The sequence below is a fragment of the Gadus morhua genome, chromosome 1, assembly GCF_902167405.1.
Source record: "Gadus morhua chromosome 1, gadMor3.0, whole genome shotgun sequence".
Taxonomy (NCBI): Eukaryota; Metazoa; Chordata; class Actinopteri; order Gadiformes; family Gadidae; genus Gadus; species Gadus morhua.
Genome location: NC_044048.1, coordinates 30,447,637 through 30,475,242, shown reverse-complemented (window position 1 = coordinate 30,475,242; position 27,606 = coordinate 30,447,637). Strand labels below are relative to the sequence as shown.

The 27,606-nt window shown below is 51.2% G+C and overlaps 1 protein-coding gene across 2 annotated transcripts; it reads left to right on the top strand.

Annotated features, from left to right (window-relative positions):
- Positions 1-27,347, top strand: ube4b (ubiquitination factor E4B, UFD2 homolog (S. cerevisiae)). Of its 2 annotated transcripts, XM_030355402.1 has the most exons (27): positions 1-334; positions 1,369-1,588; positions 2,264-2,399; positions 2,676-2,763; positions 3,635-3,779; positions 3,999-4,224; positions 7,882-8,017; positions 8,861-8,961; positions 9,363-9,477; positions 9,592-9,675; positions 10,712-10,768; positions 11,589-11,705; positions 13,167-13,265; positions 13,345-13,458; positions 13,671-13,869; positions 14,957-15,095; positions 16,205-16,304; positions 17,156-17,283; positions 17,603-17,701; positions 18,115-18,350; positions 18,714-18,840; positions 19,160-19,304; positions 19,605-19,739; positions 20,654-20,845; positions 21,436-21,610; positions 24,311-24,457; positions 26,983-27,347. In XM_030355402.1, the coding sequence occupies exons 1-27, from the start codon at positions 311-313 to the stop codon at positions 27,045-27,047; spliced, it is 3,549 nt and encodes a 1,182-aa protein (XP_030211262.1). In that variant the 5' UTR covers positions 1-310; the 3' UTR covers positions 27,048-27,347. The 2 variants fall into 2 exon arrangements, with proteins under 2 accessions (XP_030211262.1, XP_030211271.1); XM_030355411.1 differs by lacking the exons at positions 1-334; positions 1,369-1,588; positions 2,264-2,399; ... (1 more) ...; positions 3,635-3,779; positions 3,999-4,224 and adding an exon at positions 6,382-7,006.
- Positions 27,348-27,606: the final 259 nt, after the last annotated feature.

The following is a 27,606-nucleotide window of genomic DNA, read 5'->3' as shown; positions in this document are numbered from 1 at the left end:
TCACGTGACACACCAAACCAAAATGGCCGCTCCTGTATTTTGACGTATAACAGCTAGCTAGTAGCCACTTTTCTATTTGTTTCATTCTTAGCGGAATACCCTTGAACAAAATATATTTTGGGTAAACCGCCTCTACCCATCTACATAGCCTCGGTTTTATAACTTTTACCTTAAAGACAATCCAGACTGACACTTCTTTGTTTAACGAGTGACTATGCTGTGGTTGTAGAAGCGGCTAGCTTCTAGCTGGCTCTGGCTGGCACATATAGACGGGTCAGAGAATATAAAGAACACGCTTCACAAAGGAACCATGGAGGAGCTCAGTGCCGATGAGGTGAGTTAAAACTGGGGACTATGTTCTCCTCACGACTGTTACGGGACAGAGAGAAGTGATCGGGTTTAGTAGCGGGGTCCCGTTGGCTAGCTGGTGAGCTAACGGCAGCTAGCAGACCAGCCGCTACTACCCGACTTGTGAGGTTTGAGTTCTGGGTGACAGCTCTAATGTTCTGTTCTGAGTGACAGCTGTAATGTTCTCGGTGTACCTCTGAGGGGTGTCTCAGGGTTACGGGTGGTGTGCGTGTCGGTGTACAGATGTGTTGTTCTCCGTTAGATCCGCTAACGTTCACTGTGGGGCTGCGGGTTAAGGTGACATACGTATACACCGAGACATGTATGGAGTACATCCATACATGTCCTCATCCATTCATTATGTTGTGTTCTACCCATCCCTGCGGTCGGCCTCCCTGCCTCTGGTCTCCGGCCTCCCTGCCTCTGGCTCACATTAGGCTGATGCTCGTTAGCTTGAAAGTAGCTTGTGAGGCGACTCAGCATAAAAGCAGAGACGGCCACCATTGTGCAACCGGCTCTGTGTCGGGCTCTGTGGTCGATCCACTTACTGACCTCATAATACTGATAGAGCCTGGTTTATTATTATTATTATTATTATTATTATTATTATTATGCTGCCCTTTAGAGGAACACCGTAGTATTGGCCGACTATACCAAATGATCAATGTATTTGATAGCATACCTTCTAGTTGTTTTTGTCCGCGGAGTGGGGTTACAACCCCCCCTCCCCCACTTTGTTTTCAGTGTATGCTTTATTACATCGTTCTTTCTTACTAACAACTGGCTATGAACGCGACTAGTAAATAAAGACGAAATATCTTTTTACGGTTTTCCAGGAATACGGAGAAATTAAACGACCGCTTTTCACTTGCTCTAGAAGTAGCGCACCTTGCGTGAACTACTGTGCATTCTATATAATGTATTCTTTCATTTGTAGGCCATTCATGTTATTCGTGTTATCGGCCCTTCACTTCTTATGTTAAACCTACTGACTCTGTTGTGCGATGGGTTCATGTCCAGATCCGCAGAAGGCGCCTGGCCAGACTGGCAGGAGGGCCGACCTCTCAGCCTAGCACCCCTCTCAGCACACCCCTGACCTCCCCACAAAGAGAGACCCCGCCGGGGCCCCTACCTGGACCCTCAGGAGCCACATCCCAGCCCCTGCCCCCGGCCGCCTCTCAGGCCCTGGGGCTCAATGTCCACAGTGGGACCCCGGCCACATCCCCCATGGGGGCCTCTGGTATGGTCACAAACAACAACATGTAGAAATGGAGCTCAAATTACACTTGACTTATTTTTTGGGGTTAATAATAGCACGTTGCAACTCATTCATGTTCACTACTGATGGTATTGATTATTTATACTGCAAAAGCTGAGGGTGCCCCAACATCGATCTAGAATAGATGGGTTTGAAACGGTGTCAGGTCAACTGCTGGAGACAATAACAGCTGTGGCTGTGCATTGTGCTCGCCAGCGTCAGTTCGTCACCATTTGTTATTCAGGGAAGGCCTTTTTGCATTATAGGAAGCAGACATACAGAGCTCTAGAAACATCTGACCCATGAATGTAATTAGACAGTGTGGCTCTAATGGCTCTGTTGTATAATTAGCTATTTTTATAGCTGCTCATAAATGCTGTTTTTTATGAGACACAGATTTATGATGAATAACTAGATCATACCATTACAATGTTTACAGTTTTTCTTTCCCACTTTTTAGTATTTCTTTATTTAGTTGTCTATGTGTAATTTAGAGCAATGTTAATTGCATTTCAATTTTATCATTGGGTGTCTATATAGTCTTCCCAGTTTCCACAAAGCAATGTTTTTTTTAAATATGCGAAGCGATTTCAAATCAATGGGAAACAGTCATTTCACTTGGGAGCGGTTTGATATATTGCATTGTCTTCCTTCCAGGGGTTGTCTATGGGAGTCAGAGCAGTGAAGGAGTGAGTTCTCTCTCCAGCTCCCCCTCCAACAGCCTGGAGACTCAGTCCCAAAGCCTGTCCCGTTCCCAGAGCATGGACATCGACACCGCCTCCTGTGAAAAGAGGTGACGATTCCTCCTCACAGCGAGAAAGCGCCTTGTTCTTGCAGCTATGTGGGAGGTCTGATGAAGAACATGCAGGATAGTACATTGTTGCATCAACGCTTCCTGTTTCCCAAACATGTTTGCATAGGTTTAGGAACATTTTTATTTTATTTTCTACTGAATACCTTTTAATTGACTTAAATATAAAGGAGGATTAGGCAGCATGTTGTGTAGAGAGCTGTCGAGCCAGAAGGACGGGGACGGACGCAGACCTAACGCCGGCTCTCTGTCCCCCAGCATGTCCCAGGTGGATGTGGACTCGGGCATCGAGAACATGGAGGTGGACGAGAGCGACCGCAGGGAGAAGAGGACCCTGGCTGAGAAGGTAAAGCCAGCAGCCCCCCCCCCCTCCCCCCCTGCCCCCCTCAGCGTTGTAGTCCCGTGACTGTCAGTGTCTCGTCTCTGCCTGGCCCACTTTATGCTCGTCAAAGGCTTCTTCACATCGCTGTGGTGTGGACACGCACCGATTGCAGGAAACAGAAACCCATTGTGTTTTCTGAAAGGCACTTTGGGGACTTTCCATTGTTGCTGCTCTGTTTCTAATTTGTGGTTGGTTTTAAAGATACAAATGAATGAGTCAGCTGGCCTGTGGCATTACATTGGGGATTCTCATTATCTGCTCTTCATTTTGCCTCAGCCGCAGTCGTGGAATCATTAGCACTTTCCAAGGTTGTCTCTCCTAAATACGGACATGGGAGTCTGGTGCACAGAGCGTCCTGGCTCTTTAGATGGGGAGATGAGCCCCTCTGTGGTTTCGCCAATTAGCTTTCATGGGGCTTGACCTCTTGAAAACCAATTGGCCAAGCCAGTGAGAAGCTATATTAACATTGCACATGGCTACAGTTATGACACTCCACTAGTTGGATGTGATGCTTTTAGATTCTGATTGCTGTCCCCTATAATGTGGGGCAGGATGGTGTAGTGGTCAAACCCTGCATGCAACTTATTGACGAGAATCAAGCGTCAATATCTGTAGCTTGCTTTGTATAAAATTGACTCGATGGTAAACTAGAGGTTGCTGAAGAAAACGAGTAGGGAATAGGCCTAAATACTAACAGGCATTTTCTAGCATGTTTCAGACATACTCGTGTGCTGGGTTAAAGAAATAACCTGACCACAATAGCGGGTTGCCTAGCAGTCTCACTACCGATGGAGGCCTTCTGACGTTCCATGGTTCTTCCTCCCGTCTGCGCCAGGAGTCCTCGGCCAACTCAGATGTCTCTGAAGAGCAGGCTCTGCAGCTCATCTGTAGGATCCTCCGCGTGTCCTGGAAGGAGCCGGACCGCGACGTCATCTATCTCCCCTCGCTGGCCGCCGAGTTCCACCAGAGCCCTAAAGACGGTGGGTCACTGGGTCCACTCCTTCTGGGATCTCATTTCACAAAGAGCTTTGGCTTCGGTGTTCCCAAATCAATAGATCTGGGGAGGGGGGGGGTTCAGGATATCTCTTGCAGCATAGTTCATCCGTTCTGTGAATGGGTCCAAGAGTTTGGCAGTTTGTATGAAGCCTTGTTCCCCTCGTGTCCCCCTCATGTCCCCCTCGTGTCCCCTGGCACTGCAGTGTACTCTGACTTCAAAGACCTGATTGGCCAGATCCTGATGGAGGCGCTCCTGATGTCCAGCCAGTCCCGCGTCCACAACCCCTTCTCCAGCCTGACGGCCACCTCCCAGCCCATCGCCGCCGCCAAATCCCCCGACCGCCGGCTGACCCTGGTGCCCCCCCCCAGCCAGGGCAGCAGTCCCATGGCCCCCTGCGCGGGCTCCTTCGGCGCCAGCTCTCTGTCCAGGCAAGTACCGCTTCAGCACGCCATGGCCGGCGCCCATCTGGGGGACCGGTCTGGGAGACCGCCAGCCTCCTCCTGGGGCCACATCTTCAACGCTCTCCGTTCGCAGACAGACATGGATGGATGGATGGATGGATGGATGGATGGATGGATGGATGGATGGATGGATGGATGGATGGATGGATGGATGGATGGATGGATGGATGGATGGATGGATGGATGGATGGATGGATGGATGGATGGATGGATGGATGGATGGATGGATGGATGGATGGATGGATGGATGGATGGATGGATGGATGGATGGATGGATGGATGGATGGATGGATGGATGGATGGATGGATGGATGGATGGATGGATGGATGGATGGATGGATGGATGGATGGATGGATGGATGGATGGATGGATGGATGGATGGATGGATGGATGGATGGATGGATGGATGGATGGATGGATGGATGGATGGATGGATGGATGGATGGATGGATGGATGGATGGATTATTATTCATTGTCCCCTTGGGGACCTTTTTTACTCAGTGAATAGACTGATGCACATGACCGTTAACCACGACAACAACATAGAAAAAAGCAACCACTGACAAGACCCCACATAGTAAGGACACATCTAAGGTTGTTGGCTTTTTAAACCAACCACTAAAACCTTATTTTTAGATGTCGGTTTTAAAAGCTGGATTGTGATTTTTGGAGAGGGCTGGGTATCGAAACCTGCTACCTTAGGGTAATAGTTCAAAGGTGAAGAAAAGGGGGTGTTTATGTTTACGTCATAATGTTGTCTGCGTACCCAGTACTCTGTGCAGCTGTGTTCCAGACTACTCGTCTGCGTACCCAGTACTCTGTGCAGCTGTGTTCCAGACTACTCGTCTGTGTAGCTGTGTTCCAGACTACTCGTCTGTGCAGCTGTGTTCCAGACTACTCGTCTGTGTAGCTGTGTTCCAGACTACTCGTCTGTCCAGCTGTGTTCCAGACTACCCGTCTGCGTACTACCCAGTACTCTGTGCAGCTGTGTTCCAGACTACTCGTCTGCGTACCCAGTACTCTGTGCAGCTGTGTTCCAGACTACTCGTCTGTGTAGCTGTGTTCCAGACTACTCGTCTGCGCAGCCTGCTGGCCGTGGTCCCTGTGTCCACGCCGTTGGCCTTGTGTGGCTGGTCTTCTGATTCCCACGCTGTGTTTCTCCTTCCTGTCGCCCGCTGTCCACAGTCTGTACGGGTGCAGCCCCCACCCCGGTGGCCTGAACCCAGCCGGGACGCCCCCCGTCACCAGCCCCTCCTCCCCCGCCGTCCCCGCCACCCCCCCCGGCCTGCACTTCATGGTGCCCCCGAGCCCCCCGGCCCCCGCCCGGCTCACTCTGAGCCCCCCCAGCGCCCCCCTCCCCGTCTCCCAGCGGTACCGGCCCTACTCGGTCACCTCCCCCTGGGCGGTGCCCGCCCCGCCCAGCCCCGGCTTCAGGCGCGCCCCCCCGCCCCCCCCCCGCGGCCCCGCCCAGCCCCTTAGGCCTCACCGGGCCCCCCGGCCCCCCGGCCCCGCTGCCTCCGCCCGGCCCCCGGCCCCACCCCTCCTCCCTGCCCCTGGGGCCCCCGTCCCCCCGGCTGAGGGCCCAAGGAGCGTCCCGGCGGAACCCCGCCTCTAGGTACCGGCCCGGCCTCCTGGATGACCGCGTGTGGCGGCCCTGAGTGGCGGCTCTAACCGCCCCCTAACGCTACTGACCTGGGTGAGGCTTGGGCCCAATCCCATTACCACCCCTTACCCCTCCCCCTTACCCCTTACCCCTCCCCCTTACCCCTTACCCCTCCCCCTTACCCCTCCCCCTTACCCCTCCCCCTTACCCCTCCCCCTTACCCCTCCCCCTTACCCCCGTCCCCTTACCCCCGTCCCCTTACCCCTCCCCCTACCCCGTCCCCTTACCCCGTCCCCTTACCCCTCCCCCTTACCCCTCCCCCTACCCCGTCCCCTTACCCCTCTCCCTTACCCCTCTCCCTTACCCCGTCCCCCTACCCCGTCCCCTTACCCCTCCCCCTTACCCCTCCCCCTTACCCCTCCCCCTTACCCCTCCCCCTTACCCCTCCCCTTACCCCTCCCCCTTACCCCTTTAAAACAAGGGGGAGGGGTTAGGGGAACGGGTAAGGGGTGGAAATGGGATTGGGCCTAAACCTAAACCCTACGAGCCACCACAGGACAGTGCATCTCTAAACAACGCTGCTGCCTGCATCTGAGGCTGACCCATTCCTCCTCTAATACTCGTTGTGGCAATTATTTTAGGAAAGGTATAATCAATAATAATAACTTATTAATAACCAGGTTGCTTTCTTTTTCTTGTTGGTTTAACATTAGTGGACATTGATTTGGACGAAATGAGGTTAGGTGGAGGTAGAGTTATTGCCTGGAAGTGATTTTGGCATGAGTGACGTAATGGCAATGGTATGATTCACAGCACGTCAAGTATTTATTCCTACATTCACTTCTGCATTCTTTCTTTATTTACTTTTGATTGCTTCTCGTTTTGCATGCGTGGAAGTCATGTCTTCTGCCATGTCCTCCTCCTGTTCTTCATCACCTTCTCCCCGTTGTCTCCTTCATGCCTTCTCAAGCATCGCTCCTCTTCCTCCCCCTCTGTCCTGTCCTCCTCCTCTTCCTCCTCCTCCTCTGCTCTCGGGCAGCCCCCTCTCCTTCCTCTTCTTTGCACTCTCTGACATGTCTCGGGACAGCAGTGACGAAGAGTCTGAGGAAGAGGAGGATTTTACACAGGTCCAATTTGGGTCCAGGTACACCACTGGTGTGTGTGTGTTTGTGTGTGTGTGTGCGCACGCGTCCCTCCCTTTTAGTTTGCGCTGCTGGCTCACGACTAACGGTGGTCTACTGCAGTGCTGAAGGCTTGCAGAGGAAAGCAGGCTCTCTGTGACTCACACAACCTTGCTTATGCGACCTTGGTTTGATCATCCAGGGTTTTATCGAGTGCCTACACCTTCTGTCGTCTGAATGCAGCACTAACGAGTTGATGGGCTTGAACCTTTTTGTGTGATTTGTTTCCTTGCCAGGAAATGGACACATACACATTGTGAAAGAAGTGCACACTGGGCTTAACATTTAAGTTATTGAATGATTGAATGCCCCAGGGTTTAAGGTTTCAGGGGACCACAGATTTACGTAAAGCCTTGTCATCGTTACAAAATGTTAAAATCTTAAGCGCCTCATCTCTGGTTGGATGTCTAAGAATGCATCCTGAGCCATAACGTGCCTCAGTGCACTGTAGCCCGAGGCGTGCTGTGTGCTGCTAAGCACAGGAGGGAATCTCCTTTCTCCAAGCTGACTACTAACCGCATCGACAGCCTGCGTCAGCACAAGAGCCTGTGAAACATCAGTGTGAACGAGATGCACTGCCTTAACAACCAGCTTCCCGTAGCCATTAATGTAGGATGGACTCTGGCGCACACGATGGGACACGTTTAACGTCTTCTAGGAGCTTATTGGCCTCTGCTGCCGCTAATACTGTTATTTCCTTCAGGCACCCTGGAAGAGATGGGTTTGTTTGACCCTGAATGTGGCTCCCCTCAGTGTGGCCTTCGTCAGAGGGCGTGTGTTCTAACCCCTTGTTGTTGTTTGTGGCCCCCCTCGGACCCTCTCTCCGTGCCGTCGACAGTGCGGGGGCGTCAGGAGGGGGCGGCGAGGCTGCCAGCGACCGCTTCACCATCGAAGTGTGCAAGGAGACGGAGATGCTGAACTACCTCATCGAGCGCTTTGACAATGTGGGCATAGAAGAGAAGAAGGCGCCCAAGGTAGGCCGACCGCCGCAGTGTCTCCGATCGCGACCCAGCGTCTCCGAGCCGGTCGCTGACGGGAAACCTGAATACCATGTCCACGTCGGCTCAAGGGCTGATTATTGTTCCACGTTCACGCAATGCTAGGGGGTTCCTTGCGTCCATCGCATCAAGGGCCTGACCTGCGCCTCTCAAAAATCGTAACCGATTACGTGGGACGGTAATCAGCCGTCTTTATTGATTTGATATTGACCAGATCAATATTGAGCTCAATCAATACACAGGGTCAGGGTTAGGTTTACATGGAGAACAAGGCACACTTTGTTTCCATTCGTTGTGTAGGGCTGTGACCGATCTCTTTGGAGCGTTGTGGTCTCTTTAAGCCCCTTCTACTGGACTGTGTCCCTCCTTATGCAGTATTGGGGACAGCATTCATGTACATTGTGTGTATTAACAGGGCAATGGTCTTTTAATAGATTGTAAACACCTGACACCTATTTGACCCTGAAAAAGATATGTATTATGTAATAATTACTGTCAATCACAACTTCACAACTTTCATAACTACTTGAGCTTCAAAGCGACAGTTACATTAATAAATTGATCTCTCTCTCTCCCTCTCTGTCTCTCTCCCTCTCTGTCTCTCTCCCGCTCTGTCTCTGTCTCTCTCACTCCCTCACCCTCTCTCTCTCTCTCTCTCTCTCTCTCTCTCTCTCTCTCTCTCTCTCTCTCTCTCTCTCTCTCTCTCTCTCTCTCTCTCTCTCCTCTCTCTCTCTCTCTCTCTCTCTCTCTCTCTCTCTCTCTCTCTCTCTCTCTCTCTTCCCCCCCCCCCCCCCCCCCCCCCCTGTCTCCCTGTCTCAGATATGCAGCCATCCCAGCGTCAGCCAGCTGATGAGCAACATACGCTCACAATGTATTTCTCACGCCACCCTGGTACTGCAAGGCTCCCTGACCCAGCCCAGGTCTGTCTAACCCAGCCAGCCCCCCCCCCCCCCCCCCACACACACACACACCAGCCCCCCCACCGTGACACCGTTCTCTGACTGCTTTATGCGCCCCCCGTTTCCACTGGGAACATTCTGTCCCCTTTCTCTCTTGTCATCCCAGCCTAGTCTCCATGGCAACGACTCAATCACCCTCTGCCTCCACAGTGTGGGTGCACACACACACACACACACACACACACACACACACACACACACACACACACACACACACACACACACACACACACACACACACACACACACACACACACACACACACACACACACACACACACACACACAGCCTTGCTATATTAACACCGCCTGCCTCCCTCTCGCCCCGCCCCCCTCCCTGTCTGAGGTGCTGCGCTGCGTAGGAGTCCCCTGCAGGAGTCCCTTCTGGTCCCCTACATGCTGTGCCGGAACCTTCCGTACGGGTTCCTCCAGGAGCTGGTGCGCATGACCCACCAGGAGGAGGGCGTCTTCAGACAGGTGGGCCGGGCCACAGAGAGACCGCTCACCTTAGGCCACGCCGGCCCGCTCTGACACGCGGGAGGCCATGGCCCTAACCTCCTCTCTGACCCGTGTTGACCCTTCTCGTTCTAGATATTTATCCCCATCCTACATGGGCTGGCCCTGGCAGTCAAAGAGTGCTCTTTTGACAGCGACAACTTCAAGTTCCCCCTCATGGTAAGGACTGCTCGGTCGTGGCTCCTCTGATAGTTGGGGTGAGTTAGGGTTTACACCAAGGCCTCTGATTGTAAACCAATAAATAATGCAACCAAATACTTTATCCATTATTATACAGCAATAATCAATACTGTGATGCTCCAACTAGATTTGTTAAATTTGTAGTTTTACTTATGTTATAACATTCACCATACAATGTTTTTTTATTAAGAAAACATCAGCATGTAATTCAGTCGTTTTGTATTGATTGCAATACAGCCTAGATTACAAATGTAGGTTACAAATCTAGGCTGGAGAACGCAGAACTCAAATGTATCGACAATGTTTACAATTTAATGTTGCAGGAACTCTTGGTCATAAGTTATTCTTTCTTTGTACAATATGCATCTATATATTGACAGGCAGTTTGTATTCAACTCTGAATCTAGTGGTTGATCTGTTCACTTTAGCCATGGAATATCTGCAGTTCACCGTGAACGTATTGGTACTGCAGTCCCTATGAACTGATGCACAAGATAAGCCTTCATGTGGTTACGTCACAGTGGAAGCAACGTCTAATGTGGCGCTCTAAACGCTTCCTGGCACTGTGTGTGTGTGTGTGTGCGCGTGTGTGCATGTGCACTACTTGTCACCTTGGCTGGGTGTGAGGATGAATCTCCTTGAATCTGTTCCTACTTCAGAAGCCTCAGGGAAAGAATCTGGAGCATTTTTCCAGGTGTGTGTGCTATATAGGATTTGGTTAGGGGCAGCCAAGGTACGCAGAGTTTGTCTTAATATGACTGCGTATCATATTAAGTCGTTTGCATCCATTTTGCAGAGAATTTTGCTCAAAGGCAACCCTTCCCCTTACCTCTTCCAAACATGGGGAAGGGGTAAGGGGTAGAAATGGGATTGGGCCTTAGTTTCCTACCATGAGGCGTTGGCAGTCTTGTGGCCCCTGCTGGGTTGATCTGCGACCTGCTGCGATGCTGCCTCATTCAGAGGGATGTCACCCCGGCTCCATTTTGTAACACTTGCATGTCCACTCTCTCTCCAGGCGTTAGCTGAGCTCTGTGAAATCAAGTTTGGAAAGACTCATCCTGTGTGCAATTTGGTGAGTATAGTATTACAATTTGTATAAAGTTTGCTTCCTAATTCATGAAATCCAAGAATCCAACAGTGTTTCTCTTGACGCCAACACATGCACACTGCACCCAAAAATAAACTGCATCTATTCTGAGTTATGCACACCCATAGCCGCAATGTTAATTGCCTTGTCTCATCTCCACCGTTCCCATTGTCCTGAGCAGCAGAACAAATGTCACGGCGTGGCCGTGATTAATCACAAACCTCAGCTGGATGTGAGCAGGTCTGTCCTGACAGCAGCACGGAGCACTGTGCCTGTTTTATTCTAGTCATACCCCCGGCTCACTGCAGGCATAACGCAGTCCCCATCTGCACAGGGCTTTATTTAGCCAGATAACATCTCCTGTATCAGTGAAACTGTTTCTCTACAGTTGTGGTTACGTGCTGACACCGTGCTATAAGACCCCTACGCTGCCCAGAGCAGACCCCCGTTTAGACTACCTTCAGTGTGCACCCGCCATCTGGTGGACTTCCATTAACATGTACCCACTTATAGGACCCTTTAGTCCAGCAGCAGCTTGTACTGATGTCTTTAAACAGCTGGTAGGAGTCAGCCAAGGATACCTGCAGGTAGACTGTGGACGTTGGGGAGCGAACCCAGAACATCTTACCTCACTGACCACTAGACTATCCTGCCCACAGTCATAAACGTGTGTGTGTGTGTGTGTGTGTGTGTGTGTGTGTGTGTGTGTGTGTGTGTGTGTGTGTGTGTGTGTGTGTGTGTGTGTGTGTGTGTGTGTGTGTGTGTGTGTGTGTGTGTGTGTGTGTGTGTGTGTGTCCCCGTCCAGATGACGTCTCTGCCCTTGTGGTGCCCCACCCCCCTGAGCCCGGGCTGTGGCAGGGAGCTCCAGAGACTGTCCTACATCGGGACCTTCTTCAGCCTGTCGGTCTTCGCCGAGGACGACGTGAGTCTCGGCCCCGCCCACTGCCCGGTCTGCTGATTGACAGGGCGTGGCCCCTCCCCTCTCTAGTGGTTGCTTGTGGCCGTTGACCACGTTGTTGACGGAAGTGGTTCAAACCAGGACTTTGAATTCACCACGGGTGCATGGTCTGCCAGTACTCACTGAATGTCGATTGTCCAATCACGTCACTGAACGCTCGATGTACGACACGCTCAGTTAACGCTAAAGTTAACGCTATGGTTTGGCTCTGGTCCCGCCCCAGCCTACCCAGAATCCTTTGCCCTGCGCACCTGATCCAAAGTATGTGGTCCGGCCGGTCCTCTCCCCTGGGCTGGCAGCAGCTCACTCTGCCAGCCCAGGGGCGAGACATAAGCCCACACAAATCACAATGTGGCTGTTATCCAAAGTGATTTGCAATGGTTTAATTGGTATGAACTTAAATGTTATATGTCAGATAAGAGAGTTGAGGAAATCAATTGTACCTACCTACCGGCAGACTGTGGCCACATGGTTTGAACCAGAACCCTCTGCATGGGAGTCAAGCACTGTGAACACCGTGAACACTAGGCCATCCTGACCATGTGCACATCTCTCTGCTAGTTCAAATACTCCACCGTCTCGGTGGAGACAAAGCAGAAGATGTTGCTGTTGAGAGGCAGATCCTCTGAGTTAAGCTGCAAAAACCTACTTATTCAGATTTGTGAAACAAGCAGAAATTGAATATCAGGGGTGTGCTCTAATGGAGCTGGGCGAGGGCCTTAAGCCAGAGGGATCGTCACTGCTTCGATGCACACGGCGCCAAACTGCAAGGGAGAGGATTCTGGAAGCTATTGATGGATCCCAGACTATGCGCAGACCGGGTGTATCTGCTGAAGTCTCTGACTTTCTGGTCCACCGGTTAAGGGAATGAACGGCAAATATGTGTGATATACAGTCAGACTGTTTTGAAGTTTGTGGAATAGGCTGGAGTTGTTGGAGTAGCTACACATTTTATTTTTTGTTCCAACTGCTCAAATGAGGCGTTGGTTGAGATCCACAGCCCAAAACACACACACTGCAAATTTCTGTTCATAATTCAAGCGTGAAATATGAACAGAAAAAAAGGTTTTCTAATTGTTCACATTGTTCTTGAGCAGAGGAAAGCACAAAGTGAGAATATACTGGCTGTCATTTTTCACCCATTTTCTGTAGGATTCAAATCTCTGTTGGGCCTGAAAAATTATTAAACATTATTCTGCAACTGAACCAACGCTGCTTTCTGCCTCGGGCTTGACAGTAAATAAAGTACATATGTCGAGTGGATTCAGATTGAACTATGTCTGGCCCTTTTTTGCTTCCAGTGAAGGTGAAGAAATGTATTTCATTCAACCTATTGACTTTTAAACTACAAAATACTCCAAACACTAGAGAAACTCACCCAGTCCTCATTTTCTATTGCGTAACCTCTTTGTTTCTGCCCCCCAGTCCAAAGTGGGGGACAAGTACTTCTCTGGGCCGGCCATCACCATGGAGAACACCCGGGTGGTCAGCCAGTCCCTCCAGCACTACCTGGAGTCGGCCCGGGTAAGCACCCCCGTCCAGAGCAACACTGCGTCTGTATCCTGCCAACCGGGTCCTAACCGGGTCTTCTGTGGTCCCTCAGGGCGACCTGTTCAAGATCCTCCACAACATCCTGTTGAACGGAGAGACCCGGGAGTCGGCCCTCAACTACATGGCAGCTCTGGTCAAATCGAATGTGAAGAAGGCTCAGATGCAGGTGAGATGAGCCCTGGGCTCGCTTGGCTGTGCCTGGTTTGAACTCAGCCTAGTGATTCTTCAGAGACCTCAAGCACAGCAACCCGTTGACCCGTCGGCCTCCACCCTGATACAAGGCGTTCACGGTTGCCGTGGTAACATTTGAGTGTGATATCACCCGGTCGTTGTGGACAACTGAACCCGGGTGTTGTGGTGTTCCCGTCCCGCTCCCAGACGGACGACAAGCTGGTGTCCACGGACGGCCTGATGCTGAACTTCCTGTGGGTGGTGCAGCAGCTGAGCATGAAGATCAAGCTGGAGACGGTGGACCCCTTCTACATCTTCCACCCGCGCTGCCGGCTGGTGGTCTGCCCCGAGGAGACGCGCCTCAAGGCCACCATGGAGGAGCTCAAGAGCTGGCTGGCCGGCCTGAGTGAGTACCCCCCGCCCCTCCTCCAGCTCCACAGCAGACCTGCAGTCAGCCATGTCCCAGCCATCCTCAATGAACCATGATCTCATGAGATGAGCTCGAGAGCCGGGTAGCTACCTCAACATCCACCCTGCCGTCGACGCACAGCTAGACGTCTCATGTACACACTCGGGCGACACACTCGGGCGACACACTCCATCCACACACTCTACACCCAAAGGCTCTACTGAATAGCCGCCTTGACTTGTGTGAAGGCTCCTGCATCGTCCACACTAGGGATCGACCGATATATCGGTCGATCCCTAGTGTGGACGATTGAGGGAGCAAAAGCAATATTGGCTCTAAATATCGGTATCGGCGTATCGGAGTATCGGCTAAGGCTGATGAAAAAATATCGGTATCGTATCGGCCCTAAAAAATCTCTATCGGTCGATCCCTAGTCCACACCCAGTGTCTTAATCTGCGATCATAATCAGTCTGTGTTGGAGCCCCGCCTGGGGACAACGTAGTGCTCATGTGACTCAGTCTTTATCGGACAATACAACGTGTGTGTGCTCAGCGGCTGTTTAACCGATCCCAGCGACGGCCTCCCGTCCTCGCCCTGGGAGCGCGGCCGCTGGGATCGGCCTTCATGCGTCCCTTAAAGATCCTCGACGAAGGCAGACGTTCACCTAGAATAGGGTTCTACTAAATGGTGCGTGATTTGTTTCTTTATACGTGTTGGACCTTCAGCCATTCCTTCTTTATTCTTGTGTGTTTGTTTATCAGTGTGTTTGCCCCCCCCCCCCCCCCCCGCGGTAACCCATTCATCTCAGATGAAATGCGCTGCTTCTATCCCATCCGTCTGGTTCACTTTGACGCCTAACAGCGTTAAAGGAGCGAGGACACCGTGGAGAGTGTTTGGAGTCATGTTGTGCCGGGCCATAGGTCAACGACATGGATTCACTCAGCACTGATGGTTTTAAATCACATCCACCGTCACATAGAGTGTTGTGCGCGTGGGGGGGGGGGGGGGGTCCGTTCAGTGGTGGGTGAGGGGTCTTTCTATGCCTGTGTGTCCGCTGAGCCTGTGGGGTCCTCCCGTCCACAGAAGACGACCCCTCTGCGTTCTCTGAGCCCAAGTTCCCCACGGAGTGCTTCTTCCTGACGCTGCACACCCACCACCTCTCCATCCTGCCCGCCTGCCGCCGCTACATCCGACGCCTCAGGGCCATCCGGGAGCTCAACAGGTACACACACGCTGACGCACACACTGACACACACACACACACACACTGATACACACACGCTGCCTCAGGGCCATCCGGGAGCTCAACAGGTACACACACGCTGTGACGCACACACTGACACACACACGCTGCCTCAGGGCCATCCGGGAGCTCAACAGGTACACACACGCTGACGCACACACTGATACACACACACACACACACACTGATACACACACGCTGCCTCAGGGCCATCCGGGAGCTCAACAGGTACACACACGCTGACGCACACACTGATACACACACACACACACTCATACACACACGCTGCCTCAGGGCCATCCGGGAGCTCAACAGGTACACACACGCTGACGCACACACTGATACACACACACACACATACACACACGCTGCCTCAGGGCCACCCGGGAGCTCAACAGGTACACACACGCTGACGCACACACTGATACACACACACACACTGATACACACACGCTGCCTCAGGGCCACCCGGGAGCTCAACAGGTACACACACGCTGACGCACACACTGATACACACACACACACTGATACACACACGCTGCCTCAGGGCCATCCGGGAGCTCAACAGGTACACACACGCTGACGCACACACTGATACACACACACACAAACATACACATACACACACGCTGCCTCAGGGCCACCCGGGAGCTCAACAGGTACACACGCACTGATACACACACTGATACACACACAGATACACACACAAACGCACACTGATACACACACGCTGCCTCAGGGCCATCCGGGAGCTCAACAGGTACACACACGCTGATACACATACACACTGGTACACACGCTGATACACATACACGCTGATACACACACACGCTGATACACACACACACTGATACACACACACACTGATACACACACACACACTGATACACACACTCTGACACACACACTGATACACAGACTGATACACACGCTGACACATGCACTCAAACACTGATAAGCACACAAACACTGATGCGCACACACTCACAAGCGCAAGGACGGTTGATGATGAGCGTTGGGTAGGGGGTCTGTGACCGACGGTGTGTGTGTGTGTGTGTGTGTGTGTGTGTGTGTGTGTGTGTGTGTAGGACGGTGGAGGAGCTGAAGAACAGCGAGAGCCAATGGAAGGACTCTCCTCTGGCCAGTAGACACAGAGAGATGCTGAAGAGGTGCAAAACACAGCTCAAGGTGGGTCCCCTGACACCTCACCTCCCCGGGAACGCCACCACGCAGGCTGGGGTGCCTCATCTAGGCGGACGGATCCGTTGACTCGTTGATATTTGAAGCTGTTGTGTTAGTTATTGTTCTGACCTTCAGGAAGGAGTCAGAACTGATGGAGGCAGTGGTTTGAACTGCTGGCCTCTGTGTGCGTCTGATGGAGTGTGTGTGTCTGATTGGGGTGTGTGTGTCTGATTGTGGTGTGTGCGTCTGATTGTGATGTGTGCGTCTGATGGAGTGTGTGTGTCTGATTGTGGTGTGTGCGTCTGATTGTGGTGTGTGTGTCTGATTGTGGTGTGTGCGTCTGATGGCGTGTGTGTCTGATGGCGTGTGTGTGTCTGTTTGTGGCGTGTGTGTCTGATTGTGGTGTGTGTGTCTGATTGTGGTGTGTGCGTCTGATGGCGTGTGTGTCTGATGGCGTGTGTGTGTGTCTGTTTGTGGCGTGTGCGTCTGATGGAGTGTGCGTCTGATTGTGATGTGTGTGTGTCTGATGGCGTGTGTGTGTCTGATGGCGTGTGTGTGTCTGATGGCGTGTGTGTGTCTGATGGCCTGTGTGTCTGATGGCGTGTGTGTGTCTGTTTGTGGCGTGTGCGTCTGATGGAGTGTGCGTCTGATTGTGGTGTGTCTGATGGCGTGTGTGTGTCTGATGGTGTGTGTGTGTCTGATGGCGTGTGCGTCTGATGGCGTGTGCGTCTGATGGTGTGTGTGTCTGATGGCTTGTGGTGTGTGCTTGTGGTGTGTGCGTCTGATGGCGTGTGCGTCTGATGGCGTGTGCGTCTGATGGCGTGTGTGTCTGATACGTGCATGGGTTTGTCTCTCAGAAACTGGTGCGGGCCAAGGCCTGTGCGGACGCCGGCCTCCTGGACGAGAACCTGCTGCGTCGATGCCTCCAGTTCTACAGCACCGTCATCCAGCTCATCCTGCGCATGGTGGACCCTGCTTACCCCCAGTGAGTCCCACCGCAGCTGGGGGAACATTGGCCCAAGACCCCCACATCCATCCATCCTTATACTCTACAATTTAAGACTTGATCACTCGTGTTATCCGTCATAAGGGGACGTTTGCCTCCTTAAATGTCTGTCTGTCTGTCTGTCTGTCTGTGTCTGTCTGTCTGTCTGTCTGTCCCATATGTCTGTCTGTCTGTCTGTCTCTCTTTCTGTCTGTTTGACTGTCCCGTATGTCTGTCTGTCTGTCCCCGTATGTATCTATGTCACACAACGTTATGGGTCATTCAGATTTCCTACCCTAATCATTTGTCTTGAACGCAGCATGAGCCTGCCGCTGAACCCAGACATCCCCAAGAGCTTCGCCGCGCTGCCGGAGTTCTACATCGAAGACGTGGCCGAGTTCCTGCTCTTCGTCGTGCAGTAAGTTCCCAACAGGAGGCCTCATGCTCACCCGTTAGTCCGTCCCTCCTTCAATGGGTTTACTGGCTTGGGAAGCTTATGTTTATGTCAGACAAAGCACAAAAGGTCTATTGTAATCAATCTGAACACAAATGGGAAATGTATAAATACAAATACAGTACAAATTTAAACAAGTCTATATATTGAAAAGCTGTCCCCACACGCAAAGGAACTAGGGGTCGACTGATATGGATTTTTTTTTTTTTTTAGGAATACTTATTGAACTGTCTGTAAATCATCAAAAAAATCAGATAAATTAAATAAATAATAATGAATCAGCTGAATGCGATATATCAGTGGATAACTAACAGGAAGGTAACGGACCGGACAGAGTCTGGCTGTAAAGCCTCCTGACGTGGACCCCTCCCTCGCAGGTATTCTCCCCAGGTGCTGTACGAGCCCTGTGTGCAGGACGTGGTCACCTTCCTGGTGGTGTTCATCTGCAGCCAGAACTACATCAGGAACCCCTACCTGATCGCCAAGCTGGTGGAGGTGCTGTTCGTCACCAACCCGGCTGTTCAGCCGCGCACGCAGCGCTTCTTCGAGATGATGGAGAGCCACCCGCTGGCCGTCAAGCAGCTGGTGCCCGCCCTCATGAAGTTCTACACCGGTGAGGAGCGGCGCTCAGCGTAGTCCGACCCACGACTACGCACTCGTGGTGGTTTCACCATGACGACGACGATGATGTTAAATGATTCATAGCCACACCATCGATTCTTAGACCAGACTCAAGCGTCTAGGGGAGTTTACGAGGCAGCGCTGGCTGAGGGCGAAGGCCCAGAGACCGCTGGGCCTTCTTCCTGCGGCGGCGTGGAAATTGAAGCCGATTTTAATTAAGTACGGGAAATGGAATGCTGTAAACCTGTTCCTGTAAAAGAACCAGTTGAGTAGTGATGAGGATGTGCTTCCTTGGCCGTCGAGGGGGAACAGGTAAACACGCGCCCTGTTTAAAGTCTCCTCCTCCTCCTCCTAGATGTGGAGCACACGGGCGCCACCAGCGAGTTCTACGACAAGTTCACCATCCGCTATCACATCAGCACCATCTTCAAGAGCCTGTGGCAGAACGCCGGCCACCACGGGACCTTCCTGGAGGAGTTCAAGTACGCTGAATGGCTGACTTGTGTTTCTAGAGTTGTACTGCATATGGAATGATCCCTAGAGTTTGGCTGATAAGAGGTGTAGATGTAATTGTTATGAGATCTTCAATCAAATCTGAAAGCCCAAAGTAATGCATTGGAGTGGTCTGACTTGGAGCTTTGAACACAGAACCATAACCCTCTTCTATCCATGTCTTAGCTCCTCGCGGTCCTTCATGACCTGCCTCTGATTCCAGCGCAGGTCGCTTTGGGGGAAAGTGCTTACGAACCGACTTAAGTCTGACACTAACCCTACCCCCCCCCGCCCCCGCCCCCCCCCCAGCTCCGGGAAGCAGTTTGTGCGCTACATCAACATGCTGATCAACGACACCACCTTCCTGCTGGACGAGAGCCTGGAGTCCCTGAAGCGCATCCACGAGGTGCAGGAGGAGATGAAGAACAAGGAGCAGTGGGACCAGCTGCCCCGGGTCAGTGGGGCTCCCAGTACCACCGGTTCATTCACCACTCCACCCCTTCAGCTTCACTTAGTTGGGTGGAGGAGACTCAGGGATCCCTGATGGTGTAGTGATGAGGGTGCCCAGAGTATAGGTGCCGGGTTCGAATCCAGAGCCTACATGTTGGCACCCTGGAGCAATGTCAATAATAGTTTCTGCTTGTATGAAATATTAGGAATTAAACCTTGATGTCAACACTAAACCCTGTAATAACCTCAGAGTGTGAGAAGGTGGTGGTCTGAGGCTGATGATGGAGTGTCCCCCCCCCCCCAGGAGCAGCAGCAGACCCGGCAGTCCCAGCTGACGCAGGACGAGAGGGTCTCTCGCTCCTACCTGGCCCTGGCCACCGAGACCGTGGACATGTTCCACATCCTCACCAAGCAGGTCCAGAAGCCCTTCCTCAGGCCTGTGAGTACACCCGCGCATAAACACGCACATAAACACGCCCATAAACACTCACTCACAAATGCACACACACGCACACAGACACACTAATGATTAAAAGGCACCAATGGGCACACATGCTGCTAATGCACGGTCTATGCCACGTTTTTCTTCTTCTTCGAGAGAGAGGGAGCGAGCGAGGGAGGGAGCGGGAGAGGGAGGGAGCGAGAGAGAGAGAGAATATATTTGACTACCGTATTTTCCGGACTATACGTCGCTCCCGATGATTAGTCGCATCAGTCAAAAAATGCTCCATGACGAGGAAAAAAACATATATACGTCGCATCGGTGTATAAGTCGCATTTATTTTTAAACAAGAACGTTTAGTCTGGAGATACTGAATAAAATCTGCAGTTTAAATTGTGCAGTATAGCTTTTTCTTTTTGGCGGCATTTTATTTTGTGTTCTCTTTTGTTTTGTCTACGGTCTAGTTTATTTATAATTTATTCGGTGGTGCAGTAGGCTTGCAGCGTTAGGCCTAATGAATGACGGTGCCATCTTGCGGCCGAAGATTATGTACGCACAATTTTGGCATATAAGTCGCTTCGAAATATAAGTCGCAGGGCAAGCCAAACTACAAAAAAACAGCGACTTATAGTCCGGAAAATACGGTAGTTGCCATCCCGTGACTCACTTGGACTCGTACTGCAACACACCCCCTGTAGGCGATCAACACACAGTGCTTGTATAAAGTCATGAAATAAACATGACTTATGATGTTTGCCACTAGTGTGTTAGTTCTTTGGCTCATTAATCTGCTCACTAAATCTGCATGTTTAATTGTAACCCAGTTGGTTGCGATGTCTGTTTATTTCCCTACGGGGCTTCACCGAGGTTCGTCTAACAGCCTCGTTCTGCCCCCCCCCCCCCCCCCCCAGGAGCTGGGCCCCCGTCTCGCCGCCATGCTCAACTTCAACCTGCAGCAGCTCTGCGGGCCCAAGTGCCGCGACCTGAAGGTGGAGAACCCCGAGAAGTACGGCTTCGAGCCCAAGAAGCTGCTCGACCAGCTCACCGACATCTACCTGCAGCTCGACTGCGCTCGCTTCGCCAAGGCCATCGCTGACGACCAGGTGAGGAACGTCGCGGTCCCGGCCGCCATGGAGCACCCAAGCACCTCTTCAATGTGTTACAAATCCTCCTTGAAACGGGAACTACCTCCAGGGTTTACTCTGTGAAGGACACCTAAGAGGCTATTGAAGTGAAGGGTGTGTGTAATGTGGCCCACACTACCAAAAGGTTATGTTGGGATCTTCATTTCTGGTTCATTCCATCATGAATCGCAAGTTTCTTGCTCCAAAATCAGAAGTCTTTACATTAATATCAGGATTGGTTAATCATCCAGACAGCAAGTAAAAAAGAAAGTAAAACCAAAGGTCCAATTAGCGTGTGACTCATTTTAAAGAAATACCACTACACAGAAACAAGCTCCAATCGTCCATTTAGAGTGGGACTCGTGTTAAAGAAACACCACTACACAGAAACAAGCTCCAATCGTCCATTTAGAGTGGGACTCGTGTTAAAGAAACGGCAGAAACAGCCTCCTGAACTCTGGCCCAGAGCGGTTCTGGGCCGGAGGGGTTCTAACCAGGCGGTTCTGGCCCCGAGCGGTTCTGGCCCGGAGCGGTTCTAACCAGGCGGTCCGCTGCTTTCTCCTCCACAGCGCTCGTACAGCCGCGAGCTCTTCGAGGAGGTCATCTCCAAGATGAAGAAGGCGGGCATCAAGTCCACCATCGCCATCGAGAAGTTCAAGCTGCTGTCGGAGAAGGTGGAGGAGATCGTGGCCAAGAACTCCCAGTCGGAGATGGACTACAGCGACGCTCCGGACGAGTTCAAAGGTGCGTCTGCGTCCGGGGTCTCCAGCCGCGCGTCCGTCTGCACACGTCTGCGATACACCTCTGAAGAATAAGCCCCGCCTCCGAGGCTCTGGTTCCCTCGGTCACATGTCTACGGGGTATAACACGGGGTTTATGAGTGATCGTGCATCACAAACTCTGTAGGTGGCGAAGGAGTAAAAGCTGGTTCCCGTTTTGAACTGCACACCTTTTCCATCTAGTTTCAACTGGGTTTTGGATTGTCGATGCCGTGGAAGTAGTAAACGATTATTAATGCTACTTTAACGGCACCAACTTACCAAACCTACAGTGGGAACTAGATGGAAAAAGTGTGTAGTTCAAAATGTGACGCAGATTTTTACTTCTTCGCCACCTACAGAGTTTGGTACGATCTTTCAAAACCCCGCGTTATATCCCGTAGGCATCTGACCCAGGGAACCAGAGCCTCAAAGGCCTATGGCTGGTCAGACTGCTACTGGTCTGACGGCTGGTCAGACTGCTACTGGTCTGTGATGGCTGGTCAGACTGCTACTGGTCTGATGGCTGGTCAGACTGCTACTGGTCTGATGGCTGGTCAGACTGCTACTGGTCTGATGGCTGGTCAGACTGCTACTGGTCTGATGGCTGGTCAGACTGCTACTGGTCTGATGGCTGGTCAGACTGCTACTGGTCTGATGGCTGGTCAGACTGCTACTGGTCTGATGGCTGCTCAGACTGCTACTGGTCTGATGGCTGCTCAGACTGCTACTGGTCTGATGGCTGCTCAGACTGCTACTGGTCTGATGGCTGCTCAGACTGCTACTGGTCTGATGGCTGGTCAGACTGCTACTGGTCTGATGGCTGGTCAGACTGCTACTGGTCTGATGGCTGATCAGACTGCTACTGGTCTGATGGCTGCTCAGACTGCTACTGGTCTGATGGCTGCTCAGACTGCTACTGGTCTGTGATGGCTGGTCAGACTGCTACTGGTCTGTGATGGCTGGTCAGACTGCTACTGGACTGATGGCTGGTCAGACTGCTACTGTTCTGATGGCTGGTCAGACTGCTACTGGTCTGATGGCTGGTCAGACTGCTACTGGTCTGATGGCTGGTCAGACTGCTACTGGTCTGATGGCTGGTCAGACTGCTACTGGTCTGATGGCTGGTCAGACTGCTACTGGTCTGATGGCTGGTCAGACTGCTACTGGTCTGATGGCTGGTCAGACTGCTACTTGCGATGTGCACTAACTCCTCCGTTCGACATTCCTTCCCACGGTAGCTGTGAAACCCCCTGCTCCGCTTTTACAAGACAACCTCGTCGAAAACAAACCGGCTCTGATCCAAAAACCAAGCCTGTATAAACACGTTGAAACCGGATCGACCCCACCCCGGCACCCCCCCCACCCCGGCGTCCCCCCCGCGGTGGCAGAATGTCAGTTATGTTCCTGGACATCTGCAGCTCACCCAGGACATGTTAGCTCAGCCTGGAGCGCGGCTATCCCATAACCACCAGACTAATATAATCTGGACTATCTGGGGGGGCGCGTGCCCGCCTTTGATAGCGGGCCAGGCGGCCCCCCGCCCCCTGCACTGCGCCCCCCCGCGGGTCTGGTTTCCGTGGCGTGCGGGACGCTCCCGGGCCAGCTCTTATTTATAACCCTGCAGCCCACGAGGCCGTCGGGGCGACCTCGTGACAGCCCCACGTATTCCCGTTAAACGCCTGGTTTTATGGCGGACGTCCTGCGCGCGGGGCTGTTACGGGCGCGCCGATCCCCCCCGTCCTGTAAAGAGGTTACGAGACTCTGATTGAGATGTGTGGGTGGCTTTAACGTGCACGTGGTGCGTGCGCGCACGCTGCATTGGGGCTTGTGCGTCAAACAGACGGATTAGATTAGTCTGGGGTCTGCAGGACGCGTCGGGAAGGAGGACGCGTGGCAGTGATTAAGATCTGTGCTCCTGTTGTTGACCAGCGCTGTCCGGCTGGGAGCCACTCCACTCATCTTTGTTTCCAAGGTTTTAGAGCGACAGTCTTTGCGCTTCTTTGAAGTCAATTGAACATTTAAAGTCTTTTAAAAACCTGATGACTGACTGTGTCCTACTGACTGACTGACTGCCTGTGTCCTACTGACTGACTGACTGTCCTACTGACTGTCTGACTGTGTCCTACTGACTGACTGACTGTCCTACTGACTGTCTGACTGTGTCCTACTGACTGACTGACTGTGTCCTACTGACTGACTGACTGTCCTACTGGCTGTGTCCTACTGACTGTGTCCTACTGACTGACTGACTGTGTCCTACTGACTGACTGACTGTGTCCTACTGACTGTGTCCTACTGACTGACTGACTGTGTCCTACTGACTGACTGTGTCCTACTGACTGTGTCCTACTGACTGACTGCCTGTGTCCTACTGACTGACTGACTGTGTCCTACTGACTGTGTCCTACTGACTGATTGACTGTCCTACTGACTGACTGTGTCCTACTGACTGACTGACTGTGTCCTACTGACTGACTGCCTGTGTCCTACTGACTGACTGACTGTCCTACTGACTGTCTGACTGTGTCCTACTGACTGACTGCCTGTGTCCTACTGACTGACTGACTGTCCTACTGGCTGTGTCCTGCTGGCTGTGTCCTACTGACTGACTGACTGTGTCCTACTGACTGACTGACTGTGTCCTACTGACTGTGTCCTACTGACTGTGCCCCCCCCCCCCCAGACCCTCTGATGGACACCTTGATGAGCGACCCGGTGATCCTGCCCTCTGGGAACGTCATGGACCGCTCCGTCATCCTGCGCCACCTCCTCAACTCGCCCACCGACCCCTTCAACCGCCAGCCGCTCACCGAGAGCATGCTGGAGTCAGGTGACCCCCACGCCAAAACACAGCATCAAATAATCCCCCCAGGACCGCTTCGACCGCTCACCGAGAGCATGGGGGTCAGAGTCAGGGGCCGCCACAACACATACATCGATTTAGTACATTTGTTCTAATTACCAGATAAATGTTTCTGGGTTCGATCCCCAATGTCCGCAGTCTACCTGAAGGCCTCCCTGAGCCAGATGTGGTGACCAATCGGCTCCTGACGACCACCAGGGAACTATTTAAATACCCTGGAAATCGCCTTGGATAGAAAAGTCTACTAAACGAATTGAGAGTAGACGGCACTAGCTAGTGGTATCCATCTTTTTTATATAGTACTTATTTACATATACAGGTGCTGGTCAAATTATTAGAATATCATGAAAAAGTTGATTTATTTCAGTAATTATATTCAGAACGTGAAACTTGCATATTATATCAATTCATTACACACAGAGTGATATATTTGAAATGTTTATTTCTTTTAATTTGGATGATTAGTACTGACAATTACTGAAAATCCCAAATTCAGTATCTCAGAAAATTAGAATATTAGTTACGACTAGTACAAAAAATGATTTTTTAGAAATGTGGGCCAACTGAAAAGTATGAACATGGAAAGTTTCAGCATGTATGGCAATCAATACTTAGTTGCAGCTCATTTGCCTGAATTGCTGCAGCAATACGGCGTGGCATGGAGTCGACCAGTCTGTTGCACTCCTCAGGTGTTATGAGAGCCCAGGTTGCTTTAATAGTGGCCTTTAGCTCTTCAGCATTGTTGGGTCTGGCATCTCGCATCTTCCGCTTCACAATACCCCATAGGTTTTCTATGGGGTTAAGGTCAGGTGAGTTTGCAGGCCAATCAAGAAGAGGGATACCATGGTCCTTAAACCAGGTACTGGTAGATTTGGCACTGTGTGCAGGTGCCAAGTCATGTTGGAAAATGAAATCGTCACCTCCATAAAGTTGGTCCGCGGCAGGCAGCATAAAGTGTTCTAAAACTTCCTGGTAGACTGCTGCATTGACCCTGGACCTCAGGAAACACAGTGGACCAACAGCAGCAGATGACATGGCACCCCAGACCATTACTGAATGTGGAAAGTTTACACTGTACTTCAGGCAACGTGGATTCTGTGCCTCTCCTGTCTTCCTCCAGACTCTGGGACCTTGATTTCCAAAGGAGATACAAAATTTACTTTCATCTGAAAACATAACTTTGGACCACTCAGCAGCAGTCCAGTCCTTTTTGTCTTGAGCCCAGGCGAGACGCTTTTGACGTTGTCTCTTATTCAAGAGTGGCTTTACACGAGGAATGCGACAGCTGAAGCCCATATCTTGCATACGTCGGTGTGTGGTGCTTCTTGAAGCACTGACTCCAGCTACAGTCCACTCTTTGTGGATCTCCCCCACATTTTTGAATCGGTTTTGTTTGACAATCCTCTCCAGGGCGCGTTTATCCCTCTTGCTTGTACACTCTTTTCTACCACATCTTTTTCTTCCCTTCGCCTCTCTATTAATGTGCTTGGACACAGAGCTCTGGGAACATCCAACCTCTTTGGCAATGACCTTTTGTGTCTTGCCCTCCTTCTTTAAAGTATCAATGGTCATCTTTTGGACAGTTGTCAAGTCAGCAGTCTTCCCCATGATTGTGTGTCATACAGAATCAAAACGAGAGACCATTTAAAGGCTTTTCCAGGTGTTTTGAGTTAGTTAGCTAATTAGAGTGTGGCACCAGGTGTCTTCAATATCTGACCTTTTCACCATATTCTAATTTTCTGAGATGTTGAATTTAGGGTTTTCATTGGTTGTCAGCTATAATCATCTTCTTTTTGGCAAAAAACACTTATAATGTATCAGTCTGTTTGGAATGAATGTATACATTCTACAGGTTTGACTTTCTAAATGGAATTAATGAAATAAATCAACTTTTTCATGATATTCTAATAATATGACCAGCACCTGTATACAATTGTATGGTAGAAGTGGGAAAGCAACAAAGTGCAGAGAGTCATTTTGTGGCGTGTATCACGGCTTTGGAGTTCAGAATGCAGTAGGGCTGCGTGTTGCCAGGTACCTCATAATTCAATTTAGATCTTGATTCGATTCGATATCGATTTGATATTGATCCAATTGCTTCGATATCGATTCAATGATACGTGCAGATGACAAAAATACCTCAATATTATTTAGAATTAACTATTTCATTGTGTTTTCACTAGCAAAAAGGGAATACACTATTGTATAGTATTGTTCATGAGCTAAACTTGCAGCATAAAAGTAATAATCATAACATGGACAAATGTAAAGGGGCATGTACATTTAGGCATACTCGCTTCTAGATCACAAAGACTGAGTATACTTCTTTCTTTTCTTTTTTCTTTTTTTATGGAAATAATCGATTAAAATCTGAATCGAAATTGAATCGAGAACCAATAGGTTGCAGTGCACTGATGAACCGATGTCTTCACCCAGCCCTAGAACGTAGAGCGATCCTCCACGCTGACTCTGACTCTGTCTCCCCCCTCCAGTCCCGGAGCTGAAGGAGCGGATCCAGGCCTGGATGAGGGAGAAGCAGGGAGGCCGTCTGCTCTAAGAACCTCCTGCAACCATTTCCCTGTCAATCAGCCCCCCGCCTCCCCCCCCACACACACAGACACACACAAACGCTGCTCGCCCGGCGAACCACCGCCAAGGGGACGTCATCCGACTGAAGTCAGAGTCACCACTGTAACCACAGCAACGACAACAAAACATTCTGGACATTAAAAAAAAGTTTTTTGATTTTACCCGCATTCTTTTTTTTTTTTCTTTATCTTATTTTTGTTGTCTCAGACCCTTGTTTGATGGTCCTCAAAAATAACAAAGCATAATAAAGTTACAACTTTTGAAAGGGTTTCTGTTTGGGGCTTTGTGTGTTCTGCATGTGTGGACCGTTGGGCTGATGCACGGCCCAACGGGAAGGTGTTGGTACTCGCTCAGAGAGCACGTGCCCGACACGTGCAGCCAGGCGCACCCGGCGGAGTCCAGGATGTGGTTCAGCAGCAGGGAAAGGGTTTATCTCTGGAGTTCGGTGGCGAACCACAGCATGCTCTGGTTCTCAGCCTCCATTTTGACAGGTCCTAGTCCTTGAGTAAACCTGGGGTGGATTTACT